The sequence below is a fragment of the Lutjanus erythropterus genome, chromosome 23, assembly GCF_056507025.1.
Source record: "Lutjanus erythropterus isolate fLutEry1 chromosome 23, fLutEry1.hap2, whole genome shotgun sequence".
In the NCBI taxonomy this organism is placed as follows: Eukaryota; Metazoa; Chordata; class Actinopteri; order Lutjaniformes; family Lutjanidae; genus Lutjanus; species Lutjanus erythropterus.
Genome location: NC_139339.1, coordinates 17768658 through 17787769, shown reverse-complemented (window position 1 = coordinate 17787769; position 19112 = coordinate 17768658). Strand labels below are relative to the sequence as shown.

At 39.2% G+C, this 19112-nt stretch overlaps 1 protein-coding gene across 1 annotated transcript in view; it reads left to right on the top strand.

Annotated features, from left to right (window-relative positions):
• Nucleotides 1–1810: 1810 nt before the first annotated feature.
• Nucleotides 1811–19112, top strand: part of htr2cl1 (5-hydroxytryptamine (serotonin) receptor 2C, G protein-coupled-like 1) — a 32384-nt gene continuing 15082 nt past the window's right edge. Inside the window, exons 1-2 of the mRNA XM_084712657.1 lie at nt 1811–2884; nt 15209–15409. Coding sequence (XP_084568783.1) covers nt 2470–2884; nt 15209–15409 — 616 coding nt within the window. The 5' untranslated portion in view covers nt 1811–2469. The remainder of the gene's footprint in view (nt 2885–15208; nt 15410–19112) is intronic.

Below are 19112 nucleotides of genomic sequence, written 5' to 3'. Positions count from 1 at the left end.
CAATGAGAAAAATATGTACACACACATTGAAAGTGTCTATTGTACTCAGCTTGATACTATCGTCGACTCACCGCCCACTAAACTATCTCAGCTGGAGGCCTGAGTCCTTCTGGAGATGTGCTGGCTTTTCATCTCAAACACACACACACAGACACAAACAGACATATGGACACAGAGCCACACACACACATACACACAAAGAAGGAAATACACACACCCATTCACTTTTCATTCTTGAACATGTGCCTACACACTCTAAAATACTGTATTGTTGGTTTTCACCATCTTTCATGCTCTGTCTGACTGTTTCTAACTTGATAAGATATACATGTACACACTCTCACACACACACACATATACAGTACACTCTGACTCCTCCACGTATCCTTGAAGACATTTATGAGGCACTAAATCACCAAACCGTCTGAGTGGTAAGGGTAAAGAGAGAGGACAGCCAGTTCTTCTGCACACACACTGCAGTGTGAGGGTGTAAACATCAAAGCTTCTGTTTCATTTTATCTCTAGTTTATTTTAAATGACTGTAGTGTTTGACACTGGTAGTCGTTCTTGCTCCCACACTTTTAATAAGAGTACAGACAATACCATAAATTAGTCTGGCAAAGAAAGAATCACTGTGAGGATGAAAGAAATAAAGAGGAGAAGAAGGAGAATTAAGTGTCTGCGCTGATGGATAGCTGGAGTGGGAGGATGAGATGCAGGAAAAGTGGAAGGGGACATTTAAAAAAGTAAAAGAGGGAAGTTAGTGAGTAGAAAGTCAGGAAAGCAATAGCAAATTGAATAGAGATCCAAAGAAGTAATGAAGACAGGATGGAAAAAAGGTGATTTATCCAGCTGAAGAAATGGAAGACTGGAAGGATCAATGCATGCATTGATGTTGTTAGGATGTTAAGAGACATTAACATATTAATGAGGATGGTTTGATTGATTAAAATAATGATGAATAAGTAGGACTGGGTCGCACCAGTGAACATTAATTTATTCGAAGTTTCTAATCAGTGATCAGTTTTTGTAAAATGAGTTGAAAATGAATTAACGTAGAATTAAAATTAACCAGTTTAGTAAATTCAAGGTTATTGATGTAAACCGAAATTAAGGGTTTAATCACAATGGAGATGCTTGCTTACCCACATTAAAATAAATACATAAATAATAAATTGTCAGGACTATTAAGTATATTGCTAGCTCAATACGAAGTTAACAAAACTTTCAATTGTTTGCTGACTAAAAAGTTAGCCTAGTTAGCCTACTCATGTTGTTGTCTCTCTTTTCTCATCCTTTAGGAAAAAAATGTGCCTGAATTAATGGAGCAATATGGCAAAATAATAGAAGATCTAAAAAAAAAAACCACATACAACAGCACAGGGAAAAAATGGCTAGGAGCAACTGGCAGACAGTTTAAACATATCAACTGGTTAAAGAAAGAAAGAACAGATGCATCATAAAATTCAATTTATTTGAGTTTTGCCCTTAACTTTATTTGAGGAACTATTATTTTACTTGATCCGTTCATAAAAGGCAAACATCCTCAAGCCTAAAGTTTATACTGGATCACATTTTAAAAGTGGAGGTTAAAGTTTTGTTGCACAGAACCAAATTTAATTTCTTCTTTATTTTAAGCTAGTCTTAAAGTTTTAAAGTTTTAATTTAAAGTTATTTGGGTTTTAAAATGAATCCCTCTGAGTGCAGTCCAGCCAAGTTGAATACAAATTGTTCTAACAGGAATTTCAAAAGAAATGATCTGATCTCTTGTTTCTCGTTGGTTCATTCTACAGATCAACCTAATCATCAACTCTGACCTGAAAGAGGAAAAGTCCCTTCGATACATCCGACCAAAGCTGGTCGTCATCATCTGAATGCTGATAAAAGAACTGATTGGTACTTACTGGCAAACTAGCTTGCAAAGATCTGGCAGCAGGAGCAGGCAGCAGCCATGGATATGAGTAAACCAACTCTCAGCTCTCAATTAGAGACTTGCAAACTCCCCGCTCCATCAAGAGGTGGATGTGACTGAAGACCACAAAGCAACAGGGGAGGTTCTGGCTCAGTGGACACCTTGAGAACTCATTGCCAATGACTTATTGGCAAGAAATGGGAGATTTAAACTTAAGAGAACAATTTGAGGCTGTTTGCAGCTAGCAAGACTTTATTGGAGTAGAATCAGGAACACCTGTAGCTAGTCCCTCCCAATCCCCTCCTCCCTGTCACTCCTGTTCCCCAAAAACACTTCCTCCCTGTTTTTTTCCCTTCCCCAGAGTCTGTCCTTAATAATGGTTGGTAGAAAGAATTCATTTTGGAAGATACACTTCACAGTTCTTCAAATAAGTCTCTCAATGTTGAGCAGATCTCTGTCTTTTCTTCAGAGATCCTTCTTTTTCCCTCTGCTGGTGAAGAAAGTGAATTAAAACTCCCTCTTTCAACTTTCAGTAGGTTGTAGGGTAGGTCTTTGGGATGGGCGGCCCAGCGAGGGCTCTTCTTGGAGGGTTCAGCACCACCACTTCTTCACTAGAGGTTGGAAGTCGGATGGCTTGGCCAAGCAACAACCCCTTGGACCTCAACCAAACCCTGCCATGGGGACTAGGGCTTGGAGGCAGTGGTGGAGGCGCAGCAGCCATGAGCGCAGGTCTGGACAATTTTACCCAGAAGTCCGTCACGAGAGAGGTGATGAAAGAGAAAAACTGGCCGGCGCTGCTCATACTGGTCATCATCGCACTGACGATCGGTGGCAATATCCTTGTGATCCTGGCAGTGTCACTGGAGAAGAAGCTCCAAAACGCTACCAACTTCTTCCTGAGGTCACTGGCGGTGGCGGACATGCTCGTAGGCATCCTCGTCATGCCAATCTCCCTCATCAACATCCTCTATGGTGAGTTTTGACGACCCACAAACACATTTGCTTTTGTTAACCTGCAAGATAGAACACATTTGGTCAGTCTAAATCAAATGTCGCAATAATGGCGATTTTGAAATACTGTGCTATTGACAAGCCACTAATGTTATAATACTGAGGGACAGTCAAGAGAAACTGTGAACTTTAAGCCTCATTCAAAGCCAAATAAATAATGAGAGAAGTAAGTTGTGGTTCTGCTGTATGCAAGTTTACTGGACATGACCTGAAGGTGACAACAAAGCTATGTGCAGAAAAGAAATGGTCACACTGCAGCATTGTGTACTATGACCAGCACCCAGCACCTAGCTTACTCAGACCATAAAGTTGCCAATGACGTGAGAGCCACAAATAAAACTGCAGGCAGGTCAGGGTAGTACCTGAACTCTTTTACTATGAAGACAACCTGTTGTAAAACATGCAAGATGTGTCTCGATATTGTCTTGCCGAAATAAGGAGGGACATCTTCTGAATAAGACGTTGTCTGGATGGCAGCATATGTTGCTCCATTTCTGGATGGTCTTTCTCTTTGCACAGTAAAGTCTTAACTTGTATTTGTAGATGCAGCAACAAACTGACAATGTGCATTCAGGAACATCAAATTGGCTAGCAGGTGACTCCTCTGTCCAATACAATAACAGTTTTTTTGGGTTTTTTTTTTTTACTTTCTTTAATCATAAAAAGACAGATACATGCCTATAAATCAATATTAAAACAATGATCACTGAAGATTTCCACCCCTGATCCCACCCACCCACCAGCTGTTGCCAGCACACTGTGACATGTGCCCTGTCATTATTTCAAAACATTTTTCAGTGCAATTATTGGAATAATTATTGCCTCTCTGAGACACTGCACGCTGTAATATTGCAAGCGATTCAAGAGCCGGAGGATGCCAACTTGATAATTGCAATATCATAGCAGCCATCAACTGCTGTTCTTGCTTACAATATCCCTGCCAGGATTCTGCATGAACGCCCACATTAGTTTAATAGGATGTCAGTTGTTTCATGGCAGGCTGTGTGTTGAATTTCTTTTCCAATGTTGAGTAAAAACATTAAATTAAGCAAAGGCTTCCTTCCTCCAACATTTCAGCCAGGACTGTACGTTAACACCACAAAGCAGAGGTCCATTTCTCTGTGTACCTGAAAATGTCACCGTCACACAACTAATCACACTGATAGTCAGTGAGAGCCGGCCTTTGCAGTGACAGTAATCCTTGTGAATGCTCACATTTCTTACCTCTAAGACCTCAAAGCATTTTCTCATTAATGTTTCCAGGATTTTTTTTTAGTTGATGTCACACCTGCAAGAATTTGAAAGCTGCCTTTTAAAAAGCATTGCTGTTTTGAAAGAAAAGAGGCCATTTCATTATTACAACATGGTCAGGGAGAATGTGTCAGAGCAGAGCTGTTGTTAAGTTCTTATATATTATATATTAATATTATAGTTATGTCCTGCTCCCTACATGTAAGCCATGCTCCTTACATATCTTATGAACCATCACAGATCGTTGCAGCAGGCATCTCTGGACCTGGCAGTTCCTTTTTCCAAAGGTGTGACTTAGTACCAGTCCTTATACTTAAGCCATGGAGGCCAAGTAGTTGTGTGTGTGTGTGTGTGTGTGTGTGTGTGTGTGTGTGTGTGTGTGTGTGTGTGTGTGTGTGTGTGTGTGTGTGTGTGTGTGTGTGTGTGTGTGCGTGCGTGTGCAAACATGGATGCATGCACGTACGTATGTCCTTGCAACTGTTGTGAATTCGGTCTTGTTTCCTTTTCAAGGTGCCAGTATCACAAATACCACTATAGCTTTACATTGTTGTTCCCAACATTCCCGGAAGCACCTCCATCCCGGTGACATGATGCACTCTGTGAAAGATGGCAAGCATTGATTAGCTGGAGAACAACGTGCAGCCTGTCATGTCATGGCTTTCATAGCCGACTTCTGCAGATAAAAACATCAATGAGAGTAAATGTGTGAACCAGAACATGAAAAATTTGTTGAAAAAAGTTTTAAAACTAAGGGGAATGACTGCAGTGCCAGGTGATATTTCTCTGTGGTTTTGTCACATTACATTTTGTAATTTTATCCATTATTAATTTAAAACTACTGCAGTTTTAAGTGGTCAAATAATCAATACAACCAATTTTCTATATACTGGACAATAATGGGAATAAAACATTTAATCAACAAGGTCATGCTCCAGACAAGTAAGCATCCAAACTTTCATATTAAACATAGTTAAACATTGTTATGGTAAAAATCTTGATTATATCTGCTTTAAAAAACACTGAAAACCCTAATTATCTACACAGAAATCCTAATGTGGTTCATTTGATTCGTCATTTGTTTGAGTGTGTGAGAACATGAGGGCAGAGGATGACAGAACAGACGTCATTCTGCTCTGCTCACAGCACAGACAGATGAATATTCATATGTTGATGTGGCTATTTTCATAACAGGCCAAGAAATTTTGAAAATACATGTTAAGCCTCAGCTGGTGCAGGAGGATTTAATTCAGATTGTCAGCGTCTGACAGTGACGCTGATGTGAGACGTCTCTTCGGTTATCAGTCAGTGTCACACATGTGGTCATTTTGTATCTCTCTCTGAACAAACATTTTTATTAACTGAGATTGGGTGCAAACAGTGATGGCATATGAGCCAAACAGTTTTGCCTGGGAGGAGAGTGTGTGCCATTTTAGCGGTGCGGCAGCAGAGAAAGTCAACAGAGATGGTATCATGACAAGCCGAAAATGTTTTCAATTAGAGTCGGATTCCCAGGTTTTTTAAGCCCATCAACACTAATGTATTTTACCAAGACAATTTTTCTCAAAAGGCAGCAGAATATTTAACTGCTAATTTAAACACAGCCCTGAGCACAACTTGTTTCTTTGGCTCTATGACATGCAGCTGCTGGTCTATCAACATTTATTGATAATACAACACAATATTACATAGTGTTCAGATCAGGAGAAGAATATTTTACACAAGCTGTGTTGAAGAAGAAGGTATATATTATTGATCCCTTTGGGGATTTTTTACTTTATACCGTGTTGTACATTGCTTATACATTCACAGACCCGAAACACACACACATGTAGCCACACAGAGAGATGTCAGAGTGAGGGGGCTGCATACATGCATGTAGTCAGGCGCCCTGAGCAGTTAGGTGTTCAGTGTTTGCACCTTGGCGGTGCCCAGGAGGTGAACAGACACCTCTCCAGCTACCAGTCCACTCTCTGTTGGTCCATGCGGGACTTGAACAGATGACCCTTCAGTTCCCTGCCATCCCAGTGAACACAAGTGCTTAGGGCTGTGTATTAGCACTCAAAACTTTTAAGGTATCAAACGAAATAACCCAGCACCAAGTAGCATTGTAACTTCAAACTATATCTCCAACCTGTCCTTTTGGTACCCATATCTAGAAAAAAAACAGCGTAGAAGATTAAGGTGGTAATTGGAGAGCTCAGTATTTTCTGAAGTGGTATGTAGTGTAAGAAGTTTGAGAAATACTGATCTAGATGGATAAGTGGCACTGTGGGTCAGAGGAAGATATGCAGTTTGTATTTTATGCGTGAACTGTACCTTTAAGTCTGGCTTCTATGAGTGCCTCAGATTTATGAAAGTCTTAATACTTAGTCTAGTAACATTTGAATTCAACTACTCAAAAGAACAAAATAAGAATGAACAAATGAATTGTTGCTGAAATAAAACATTACAAGCTTTAAAAGTGTAGATCTACATGAATCTATATTAAATTTTATTCCCTCTTCTCCCCGGTTCCATTTCACCCTGCAGCTCTTTTCTGTCCAGAACTGCCATATCCATGTCTCTGCTGCTCTGTAGCTGGTGTCCTTCAGGAATACTAAGCAGGACGGGGACGGTTGATTGCTGTTTAATGGGCCACGTATGGTCAATAGACACACTTGCTGCTCACTCTGTATCTGTCTGTTAGTCCGAGCTGCTGCTGCTGCTGCTGCTGCTGCTGCTGATTGCTCCTGTGTTAATCAATGTTTCACACAAACACACACCAGAAAAAAACAGAGCCAAGTCTGTCTTTTTTTTTTATCTCTGCTTCACACACACATGCACACATACCAAGGCAGATATGCAGCATGTTGATCTGTCATCTATATATACACATCTACAAAAGAACAACAGCCCCCTGCAAATATACCTGCTGCCTGGATCTATACCTACAGTATTATTCATCAGACTGGTACTTGACTGCATTGATCCCCATGGCAGGCTGAGTGATAGACCAGACGCGCACACACACACACACACACACACACACACACACACACACACACACACACACACACACACACACACAGACACAAATACAAACACACACATGCACATCAGAGAATGTTCTCACACGATAAAAGTGACAATGAATCATTCACAATGCGGTAATAATGACGAGGACAAAGATTATGATGATGACAATCACGATAAAAGATGATGTGGATGGTAATTTTAACTTTCTATCTGCACACACACACACACACACACACACACACGCACAAGCACAATCTTCTGTCTGCTGTCACACACAGCTTTTGGCAAGAATTTCTTTAATTGGTATCACCAGAATGATGATTAAATGTAATTGATGGAGTCTAAGCTTACAAAATAATCAGCACACAGGCTGGCTATTTTTAACAAAAGAAATTATGCGGTAAATGTTCTTTGGACAGGAATAATGATTCTAATCATCCTGATTAAATCATGTTTGTCCAGTAAATCTCCAGTCGACCTCAGCTGGGTTCACACACCGCTGCAGTGTTGTCCACCGCTACACACACATGTGACCTCATTCACATGACCTGTCTTGTGTAGTATGTAAATGGTTTGTAATGTGTGCATGCAGTGAGTATGTCAGGAACAGATTATGCTATGGTTTGGGACTTTAGTTTAGATTCCTCCTTTATTTTAAAGTTTCCAGGAAATGTTTTATCATGAATGTATTGATCTATACGTCATCTATATGTCAGTATCATGAATGTATTGATCTATACGTCATCTATATGTCAGTATCATGAATGTATTGATCTATACGTCATCTATATGTCAGTATCAGGCTCAACAATGATAATTAAAGACTGTTGATGACTCATCCTGCAGTTGGAGGTGTACACTAAATTTGCTTAGAATTCGCCTGTTTGTTTGAATTTGTTTGCTTTCGCTGGACTGTGCATCCCTGACCACTTGTAGACTCTTTTACTTTCATTTTGTGGTTGTAGTTAGTTAGTTAGTTAGTTAGTTAGTTAGTTAGTTAGTTAGTTAGTTAGTTTTTTACTGTTTTATTTTAAAGGAGTCTTCCCTCATGCATTCTGGGTGAATTAATTTCCTGTCTTTGTCTTTTTCCCTTTTTTTTTCTCTCTGTGGAGCATGTTTTATTTTACTCAGTTCGTTCCCTGTGTATTTAGTCTCTGTGTTTCCATTCTTTCATTGCCAGTTTCATATTTGTCCCTGCAAGTGTCCCAAGCCATTCCCCAAGCGTTTTCCCTGTGGTGTTTGACTCATTATGAACTTAAGATTTGGCCTGTTCATTTAGATTTGTTTGCATTAGCTGGTTTTTATCTGTGCCTCCCTGACCAACCATGGCCATGATTTTGTTGTTTTAGTTTAGTTATTTTCTGCTTTTTACTTTCAAAGAGTCTTTCATCATGTATTGACTTTCCTCCCTGACTTTTGCTCTTTCCCACCAGTTTTCATTAGTTTATTTGTTACTCCTGTATTTAGTCTGGGTGTTTCCCTCATTCACCTTTGACCGTGGATCAAGCGCCATAGACGTTTGCCCAGCGTTCCCCCACTGTTGTTTGACTGTTTTTTTAAAACTCTCTGCTTATGAATTTTGGATTTTGTTTATTCCTTTGGATGTGTTTGCTTGTGCTGGACTGATTCGCCCATCTGTAGACTTCTCTATTCTAATTTTGTGGTTTTAGTTTAGTTATTTCCTGTTTTTGTTTTTTAATTTAAAAAAGCCTTTCCTTATGTGTCTTGGTTGAGGTTTCTTCCTGCTGTTGCCTCTTCCCCACCTGTTTTCATTAGTTAATTAGTTCCCTGTGTATTTAGTCTGTTTTTCTCTCTTTTCATTGCCAGTTTATCTTATCCCCCACATCAAGCATCCCTGCCATCCCCCCAATGTTTTCCCTGTGTTGTTGGACTCTACTTTGTTTTTTGGACTCTCTGCTTATTATAGACCTTGGATTTTTCCTGTTAATTTGGATTTGTTTGCTTTGCTGAAGTGATTCACTGGTTTTGATCTGCGCCTGCCTGACCATCCATAGCATTTTGTAGTCTGATTTTATACATCAAATCATTTGAACTGCACCAGCTCTGCCTTTGAGTCTGCATTTTGGTTCACTCTCTTGTATTTCTGCAACCCTAGTTGACAACTGTGACAGATTATGGAAGAGTGGGAGAAAGTTTGACAACAAGGTGTTTAGAAAAGTAGTTTTATTATGCAGCAAGTGTCCTAACTTTCAATATCCGTTTTATTATTCAACACTGATCTGACATCTTCCATTTGTTCAAAGTGAAAACTTGGTCATAAATGGAGGAGAGGGATGAGAATGCAGTTAAGATTTATTTGGCTTTTTTCCTTCCTTGGCCTTTCCTCTTTAATGATAAAACATAGAAGTGATAATAAAACACTGATAATATATGAGGCGAGGAAATTGCTCATATTTGCAAGTGTGTGACATAAACAAGAAAGGTACCACAGACTGTATCTCACCTCAGATCTTACCTACAAACGTAAAGTAAACATCTAAAGAAACGTCTATGAATTTTTAGTACACAGAAATAAGGTGTTATAAAATAAGATCACATCAGAGGACAGAGGGCAGGATGGAGGAGTGATGAAGAAAATGAGACGCGGCAGAGAGCGAGATGAAATCTTATGGACTCAATTATGATAGGAGTAGATCACACACACTCAATCACACACACAGGAACATACAGCCTAAAAGTATGTGACCTTCAAGGCCAACTCAATCAGAGTTAGGTGCTGAAGGCTCTCTCTCTGCATGTAGCCAAAATTGGAAACACACACACATACTCGCTGATGAAACACATGTACAAAAACATGCACACACACTGATTCTGGACTTCTTCTTCTTCTCCTGACAGTGAATTAATTTTTAATGTGTCATCTCTGCTTTAATGAAATGGAAAGAACTGTAATATAAAATAGATTGAATGATTGCTTGATAACACTTTACCCTCAGACAAAATCTATATGAGAACAGAATGGACACATTTAATTTTACAGAAAGCACCTTTATATTAGCTTGTGCTCCTGCAATATACATTAATTCTAAAGCTCTAAAGGTTAATAATCCTCCATAATCCTGCAAAGGTTTATTCAAAGTCCCTTGGCTTTTTTTTTTTCTGCTAATCTGCATGAGACGATGTACATCTGGAGTCAACATTCAGAGCCCTTATGTAATGATGTGTAAAAACATAGTCGGGGATGTATTTAGATCCTTATTTGAGTAAAAGTATCATCAGTAAAAGTATAATCAGGGAAAATATATTAAAAATATCAAAAGTGCTCAATACAGAAAAATGTCCTATTTATACTGTATTATATCATTAGATTATTATTATTCATGCATTAATGTAAAAGCAGGGTTTTACTACTGTAGTTGCTTGAAGTAAGGAGCTAATCTTAACCCAGTTTGTACAGAACTGAAGCTAATGATTATTTTCATTATTTTTTCACTAGATCTATCGATTGTTGGGTTTGTAAAAATGATGACAGTAGTGAGAAATAAGGTCACGATTACCCAGAGCCCAAAGCGACACATTCGTAATGCTTGTTTTGTCCAACCAACTGTCCAAACCTCAACAGTATTGAAATAAATTAGAGTCACTGAGATTATTAAAAAGAAAAGATATCAGCAAATTGAACTTGAACACCAGCTGAGAGGCTTTTACATGACATCAAGAGCATTTGGTGTTCATATGTGCTGCTGTTATATCTAACATTTAGAGTCTGATATCATCAAATGAAGTGAGCAATCAGCTGATATTTATGAGCTGCTGTGACACTTTGACCTGAGAAAAAAACCTTCTTCATCTTGGAAGCAAGTGCAACCTCAAGCTAAACTAGGCTGTAATATACAGTCCAACTGATAAATCCTCTCTTCACATCCTTTCTTGACTGAATATCTGATTCCTGCTGAATCATGTTTGAATCATAATCTCTCTGCATTATTCCTCCGCCGACACACTGGTCCAACGTCTTATTAAAGAAACAAAATGTATTGTTTAATTGAGAGATTTTATGAACAGTGTTTAGCTGCAGCAGACTTCAGTCTGTTAGTGTATTCATCAGAAAATCCAACGCAGCCGCGAGCCAGCTGAGTAACACCTTGTGTGTGAGTGTGTGTCATGCAGTGCCCCCAATAAGCATTTGACCTCTGCAAAGTTATGCAAGCTGCCTCCCACTCAGCACACACACACACGTTCACACACACACACACACACACACACACACACACACACACACACACACACACACACACACACACACACACACACAAGCATGTGATTCACTCCACATGCATCACATACATGCCGCTTGTCCTGAGAGCCAGAGATGAAATTAAAGTAAGTGTGTGTGTGTGTGTGTGTGTGTGTGTGTGTGTGTGTGTGTGTGTGTGTGTGTGTGTGTGTGTGTGTGCAGGGCCGAAGGTCTTGTCCTCTGTGAAGAAAGGACTTTTCATATAAATAGCTGCAGGTGTACAAAGACAGAGACAGACAGACTTTGCAGACTTTGTCTTCGTTAAAAATCTGTCACAACTGGAAACTAGAAGACTAGAAGCAACAGATGGTGAAGCACCTACTGCAATGTCCCCACAACTGCCAGATGCAACCAGTGGAGATTTTAAAAGTTGCACCAACATTGATGTGACGCCACCCCCCCATGTTAAATGTCTCTATCTGAAACAAGATTTCACAATTAAAAAGGTGTTGATCACTGGTGGCCTGGTAGCTCAGTTGGTAGAGCACACACCCCAGACACTGAGGCTGTGAGTCCTCTGCAGCCGTCACAGATTCGACTCCCACCTGTGCATTTAGACCTCCAAAAATAGGGAGGATTTCTATACCAAAAAATCAATGTCAGAAATTTTTGCTTCCTGCATACTGGTGACTCATTAAGAATGAAACAAACAAAATAACAAATACACTGCAACAAGAGACAAGACAAGATAATCTTTTATTAGTCCCACAATGGGAAAATTGGCAGTGTTACAGCAGCCAAAGGTGCTAGCAAAAGGAAGCATCAGTAACAAGCAATAAATAGTAAATGAGTAAACAAGCAATATAAATAAGAGGAAATAGAAAAAAATAATTACCATATAAACAAGAGAGAAACAAATTTATCCAATAAAATAAAGAAGCAGACTCAGCAGTTGGACATAGGGAATACTGAGTATTCCTCATGTAACCGAGCAGCAGTTCCACAAACTCACTTCGGTTTTTTATTCTAAATAAAAAAAACTAAATAACTCAAAACAAACGTACAAAGTGTTTAGAAAGGAAACAATCTTGCGCCTATTCTCCTTATTGAACACAAAAATACAAATGCACACCTTCTGCATTCAGGTCTCTCTATTCCATGGAACTGAAACTAGCTAAATTTGCTATAGTTAGCAGCAGTTAGCACTTCCTGTGGTATCATGCTGCCCTGTATTTGTTTTGAGTATGACTTCAACAGGTGACCATTTTTTACATATTGCGCCTTTAAATCTTTTTACTGCTGTTTTTTAATATATTGTCACTTGCATTTTGCAAACACAGGCATGAATTCAGACGTATTCAATGGTGCATTTATCTTTTTAGAAGTTTTTAGCTGTCCTCTAAGATTTCTTCTAACAGCTACATGCTTAAATATTGTCTTTTCCCTCATGTACCTTTCCTGCTGGTGGGTAAAACAGCGCCTGGATATCATTTTATCCTGCTGAGCAACCAGCTCACCAATCAAGCTAATTAATTTACCACAGTTTAAGCAAAATTTAACCCTCTCTCAGCTGGTGTCTGTCAAATTACTCCCTGCTGTATTTCTGTTGCAGCTGCTGTGTTGGCGTCCCAGGCGGTGCACTGGCCCACTGCTGAGATAACAGAGGCTAATTTTATTCCCCATGACCCAAACTGTTCTCGCTGCACAGCAGTGAGCCAAGACTCTGACTTGCTACAGGGTGTTACACTGTCACCCACTGTGACCTTTGACCTCCCTGTGGAGGGGGGGGGGACAAAATAAGAAAGATTTCAGCCTCTAGGATCAACAGAAGTTCACTGAAAAAATGGTGGGTCATTGTTAGTATATTTGATCTTGGCTTCTGTTTCCTGCTGGGAGTTAAACAACTATATAACTAACATTTGATGAACTGTCAAATGAGTGGTTGACTCAGGCCGTCTGAGGGACAGCAGCAAAAAAAAAAAAGGGCACCAGCTGCATGTGGTTGGACACAGAAGATTTGCTAGGTAGCGACTAAATAGGGCAATTAGATCCCAACAGTTTCTGGCAAACAGTGTAAAGGTTTAATTTTTTAGCTAACTAGCAAGCAATGTCATGTTTTGTTAACTTTTAAGGAAGCAGCCAAACACTGTAATGTTTTAAGTTTTTAACTAGCTAGCAAACAATGCAACCTTTGAACTTTTTGGCTAGCTAGCAAACAATGTAACGTTTTAACTTTTTAGTCAGCTAGCAAGCAAACTAATGTTTTGTTAAAGAATACAGAGCAGAAATATAGGCTCACTCAAATTAAAGCATCTCATTACTGATTGAACATCAATCAGTTTGTATGAACTAAATCCAGTCTAATTCGGTTTTAGACTAAATAGAGATTAGTTCCTAACTGTGCAACAGGGCTCTTCTTAATCTGCTTAATCTTGCTTTAAATGCTTTGGATTTGGTTTAAATTAGTTTTTCTAAACTCTGATTAGAACTCATTTTAGATTTAATTAATCGTTGTTGGTGAAACCCAGAAAGTATTTCAGTGTACAATAAGTCCTGGTTGATAATTTAAACATGACTCTCATTTCCCCAGTGTGGCTGCAGTATTGTTTAAATTAAGTGTTCAAATCTATCTTTATCTTTACAATCAGCCTTAATCAACATTATTATTATTCATTTCCTCTTTGTCATGTCCTTTCCATTATCTTGCCAGCTTTTTAATCCTCTAACAATCACCAAGATGCATCAAACCATTACAACCACAAACGCACACAAACCCTCGGGCACATCAAAGCTTTATTCTCTCATTTTCCATATGTTAATCCAATGTCAATTGGCGCTGCATAGAAACATATAGAAAGCAGTGTCTTTCTCAAACAGTATAAACCACAGCTTCACCTCCCTGCGGGCAGCGTTTATATCAAAACTAATTATCTAATCTTAACCTCTGTTCTTCAACTATAGAATTCTGAACACATCTAATGATCTTAATCATAACAATCACGGTGATACTTGTAAACCATGTAAATGCGGTAATCAAACTATCGTCTTTACCTAATGCCTGATGGGAACTGGGGAGTTTAGTGCATTTAAAGTGTGTCGGTGTGTGTGCCTTGCGCTTTGATGTGCTCTAATTAATTAAAGTTTAGTCAGCCTCTGCATGCTGCATCATAAGCGGTCATACTCTGCTGACCCTGATGACATTCACTCAGCCAGGCCCTCAGAACAGATTGAACATATTTGCATCGCTGCGTTCAAAGACAACTGTGGATCAACAGCAGCAGAAAAGAGAAAAAACTGAAGGCAAATCATATTTTTCTGTCTGCCTGATGACACACTAACTACATAGTAATGGATAGCGGACATGCAACTTCATACTGAGCCTACTCTTGTACATTTTACTCATCTCCATTTGTCTGACACCTTTAGTTACAAGTTACTTTGGAGATTGCAGTTTTCACTTCCTGCTAGTGAAAACCAGGTATCTCCACATCTGGTGGTTTTGAATATTTCTGATAAACTGAAGGATTGAAGTGTTCCTTTATGGGTTGAAAGAATTTCATGACTTTCCAGGACTAACAAGTCTACTTTAACAACAAGTAAAACTATCTTTCCATGAGGAAACTGTGTCCTGCCATGTTTACTGAGAGGCTGCTGAGCCCAGTTCCATGACTCACTAACTGGTTACGCTTTACTTTATAACATGTTTTACAGACTGTGAGTTTTACCAGACTCTGGTCCACAATAAAACTGTTATTCACCTTTTGTTCCAACCTCCATCCCTTCTCACCTTTCCCTACTTCTCTTCTCCCTCCATGCTCCAGACTACGCCTGGCCGCTCCCCAGCGCTCTGTGTCCAATCTGGATCTACCTGGACGTGCTGTTCTCCACTGCCTCCATCATGCACCTGTGCGCCATCTCTCTGGACCGATACGTCGCCATCCGAAACCCGATAGAGCACAGCCGCTTCAACTCCAGAACCAAAGCCATGATGAAGATCGCAGCAGTCTGGACCATTTCTATAGGTCAGAATACATGAGACTCTCCACACACAGAGACACTAAGATCAGATGTATGCCCACCCATAAATAAAGGTGGTGCACCGCTGATTAAAAGACACAAACACCAGATTTATAGTCAATATGAGACGTCATAGAGACTTAAAGTCAGTTCACCCAAATCAGAAGAAACATTTTGTCTTATACCTCTATTGACATGTAGCCAAGATAGTGCTGATTTTCTTCTCACAGGTGTTAAAATATCATTTTTTTTCTTGAGTTTAATTTGTGATACTTGATCGTCTGACAGCTTTTCTCTCAAAAAACATTGGCCCTCATGCATGAGTGTTTTCTTATTTTCTCTTATATTTGTTCTTATACCAAACAATAACAGGAAAATAAGAAAATGCCGTGTGGGATTAATGAAACATGCACTGATTTCTGAGTGTGTCAAACTGCCGTGTGGAAACCAACAAGCCACTGACGCAGGTGACGTTAAAGTCAGAGGAAAAGGAAGAAAAGAAATATAAAGGAAATGAAATGCCACCAAAGGGCAGTAAAAAGAAAAAAAAATGTTGTCTCTGTCAGGGTGCAGTCAGGTGCACCACCCTGACCGCCGCATTCAAGATGTGATTCTGTGCATCATCGTGTTTACTGGATGGATGCTTTTTTTTCTGTTGAGGAAAGACAACAGATTTGTTGTGCAGATGAGTACAGTGGATTTCTCAGAGCATTTTTCAGAACATTTCAGAACTTAAAAACAACTTTAAGTCTTTTAAGTTTTTGACTTAAAATTTTAAAAAAGTTTTCAAAGTTGAAGCACATAGTTTATTTTTTCAGTGCACAGTCAAAATGTGTTGGTTTCTTGACTTTCATTGATAACTTTCTTTCTCAGTTAATTAGTCAGGGACCATTTTTAAAAGTAAGTTGAGACAATAACAAGGGGATCTTGTTCACATGAAGGTTTTTCATTTTTTCATAGTAAACCATTGAAATGTAGTTACCAGCCTTGTGTCATATGCAATGCTTTTACTCATTTACTAAAGAGCAGTTTTATTCAAACTGTTCACTGTCTGAGGATTATTCTGAGTGATCTGTGGTGTTTTTAATTTTCAACTGTACTTTTTCAATGTTTTGAGTGCCACATACATATTGTGATGGATTCTGTTTCGGTTTTTGATGAGACAACCCTTAATACTTAATACTTGAAAAATCACTGTATTGTGATCCATTCACAGCTCTACACATACAAGACATGTTACAGAGGTGTTGATTTAGCTTCGCGGTCATTTCTGAGGTTGGATTTGTGGTCTTGTATTTTGTTTTGTTGTTACTGTTAATCGTCCGTCCCCTAGAGGCCCAGACAGAGTTGCCAGATTGATGACTGTTATTAAATTTAATGACTTTTCAGGATCCCCTGGCAGTTTTTTCCAAAGGTCCCGGCAGCAGCTCACCTGCTGACTTGGTGAAACACTGGGAACATGGTCCATTTGACGACGCTCAGAGCATCTGGCAGCTTATTGTTACAGTCGGAACTGATTTGCATCACATACTTTTCTGATCCCCAGAGGTGATCGCAGCACTTTTCATATTCTTCTTTATCAGAAACAAAGATATGCACATGAGTGAATTATTTCATCTGACATCGGTGGCCACTTTTATTGGCAGTAGACAGGAGATGTTATGTATACGAACCACTGCACACATGCAGACTGTGTATGTAAACACAGATAAACTGTAGCCTGTATCTGCAATTTGAATCAGATTTTTCAGTTGAATAACTGAAGCTGTGAATCAGACAGGAAACCTACATTTTAAAAAAGCCGAATAAGAAGCTGATATTTTAGTTGAATTTTACAGAAAAATATTTCAGATAAAAACAAATATCCTCCTCAGTATTAAGATTACTACATTTGGAATAGTTTCAGCCCTTTACTCTACCATCCACTGAGAAACCACCATAATATAAGCCAAATATTGCTCTCTCAAAACCAACCAAACTTAATGGGTGAAATCAGTCATTTTACCTCTCAGAACACGTGTCGCTGGTCTACCACTACTTCGATTTCTTAGTTTGTTTGTCTTCTTGTGTGACTTCAGTGAGTAAAAAGGATAGTTGAGATCCACCAAAGTGACACAATGACACAAACTAAAAAAACGGGTTGAGGCAGCGGTATCACAGAAACTCCCATGTTCTGCAAGGTAAAATGACTAATTTTGCCTATGGAGTTTGGTTGGTTTGAAGAGAGTGATATTTGGCTCATATAACAGGAGTTTGACCTTTTTTTAAGTTGCTAAAACATCTTTTATTGCTGACCCTGTCTATCACAGTTCATTGCTTAGCTTCTGTGCTGGTTCTCCTCTCTGCTTCTCCAAACTGGGGGCATGTCATCATCTACTGTAAATAATACACTGAGTATCGATATGTACCTCATCTAACCCCACATCAAATAATCCAAACTATCCCCCTTTCCTTGATCCTGAAGTTTCATTCTTCACCTTGAAATATAAGTCTATATATTGATCTCACTTTTCATCGTATCACTAGATCGTATCACAGCAGATGAGATAAAAAAGTTTCCTCACTTTAATTTCCTCTTTGTCCTGTTTCCAAACTCTCTAATCACTTCTCCCTTTCCTTCCACGTCCCCCCTTGTTAGAGCAATCGTTTCAGCTGTATAATAGCCCGGGGTAATCAGTTTCATTGAGTGTGTGTGTGTGTGTGTGTGTGTGTGTGTGTGTATGTGTATGTGTGTTCCAGCGGGGAGTCGTGCTGAGGGATCAGAAAGTGTTGAGGGATCAGATGACTTTTAAAACTTTTCTTTTCAGCCCTCCCTCTGTCTGTCTGACCTCCGGCTTCTGTTGATGCTTTTCGTGCCCTTTAAGACCCACAGGAGGGCCTCCATGTCTTGATACGTACACACACGCACACACATACACACACACACACACACACACACACACACACACACACACACACACACACACACATACACATATACAGACATACAGACTGAGCATGACCCTACATTAAATGCAGCTCTATGCTAAGTCATTACATTGGGCCCTTGGGAGACAGCAGATTGTTCTTGCGTGTAATGAACACAAACTAAATGTTCTTCCAGAGGAAATGCACATCCTATATTTAGGATATCAGTTTAATATTACATCTCATGCAGCATTAAAACTTGCTGACCTAAAAATAACCAAAAAGATGTTTACAACAGTTAATTTGAGCAATATGTTAATGGAGTTTGACAGGCAGTGAGACAGGCAGTCACTGAACTCAAACACTGAACTCCTATATATTATATAAGAATATAGAATAGAAAAACTAAACAAGACACACTTTAAACCTAACTAAAAACTTACCTAAAAGAGAAGATGTATTTAGTTTGCTTTTAATGGAGAACATTGTTGTAGCAGACCGAAGTTCATGTGGAAGAGAATTATTCCAGAGAGTCGGAAAACATCGTGAGTTGATTTAGAGTTGATTCTAGGTACAGTGAGGAGACCTTTATTCGATCTCTCTGGTGTGTATTCAGTGAGCATGTCAACAATGTAGGAAGGAGCTAAGCCAGTAAAACATTTAAAAACAATAAAAAGTATTTCAAAATCGGTTCTTTGTTTAACTGGGAGCCAGCGAAGAGAAGATAAAACAGGAGTTATGTGTTCAGACCTTCTGGGTTTTGTTAGTACTCTGGCTGCTGCTCGCTGAATAAGCTGGAGT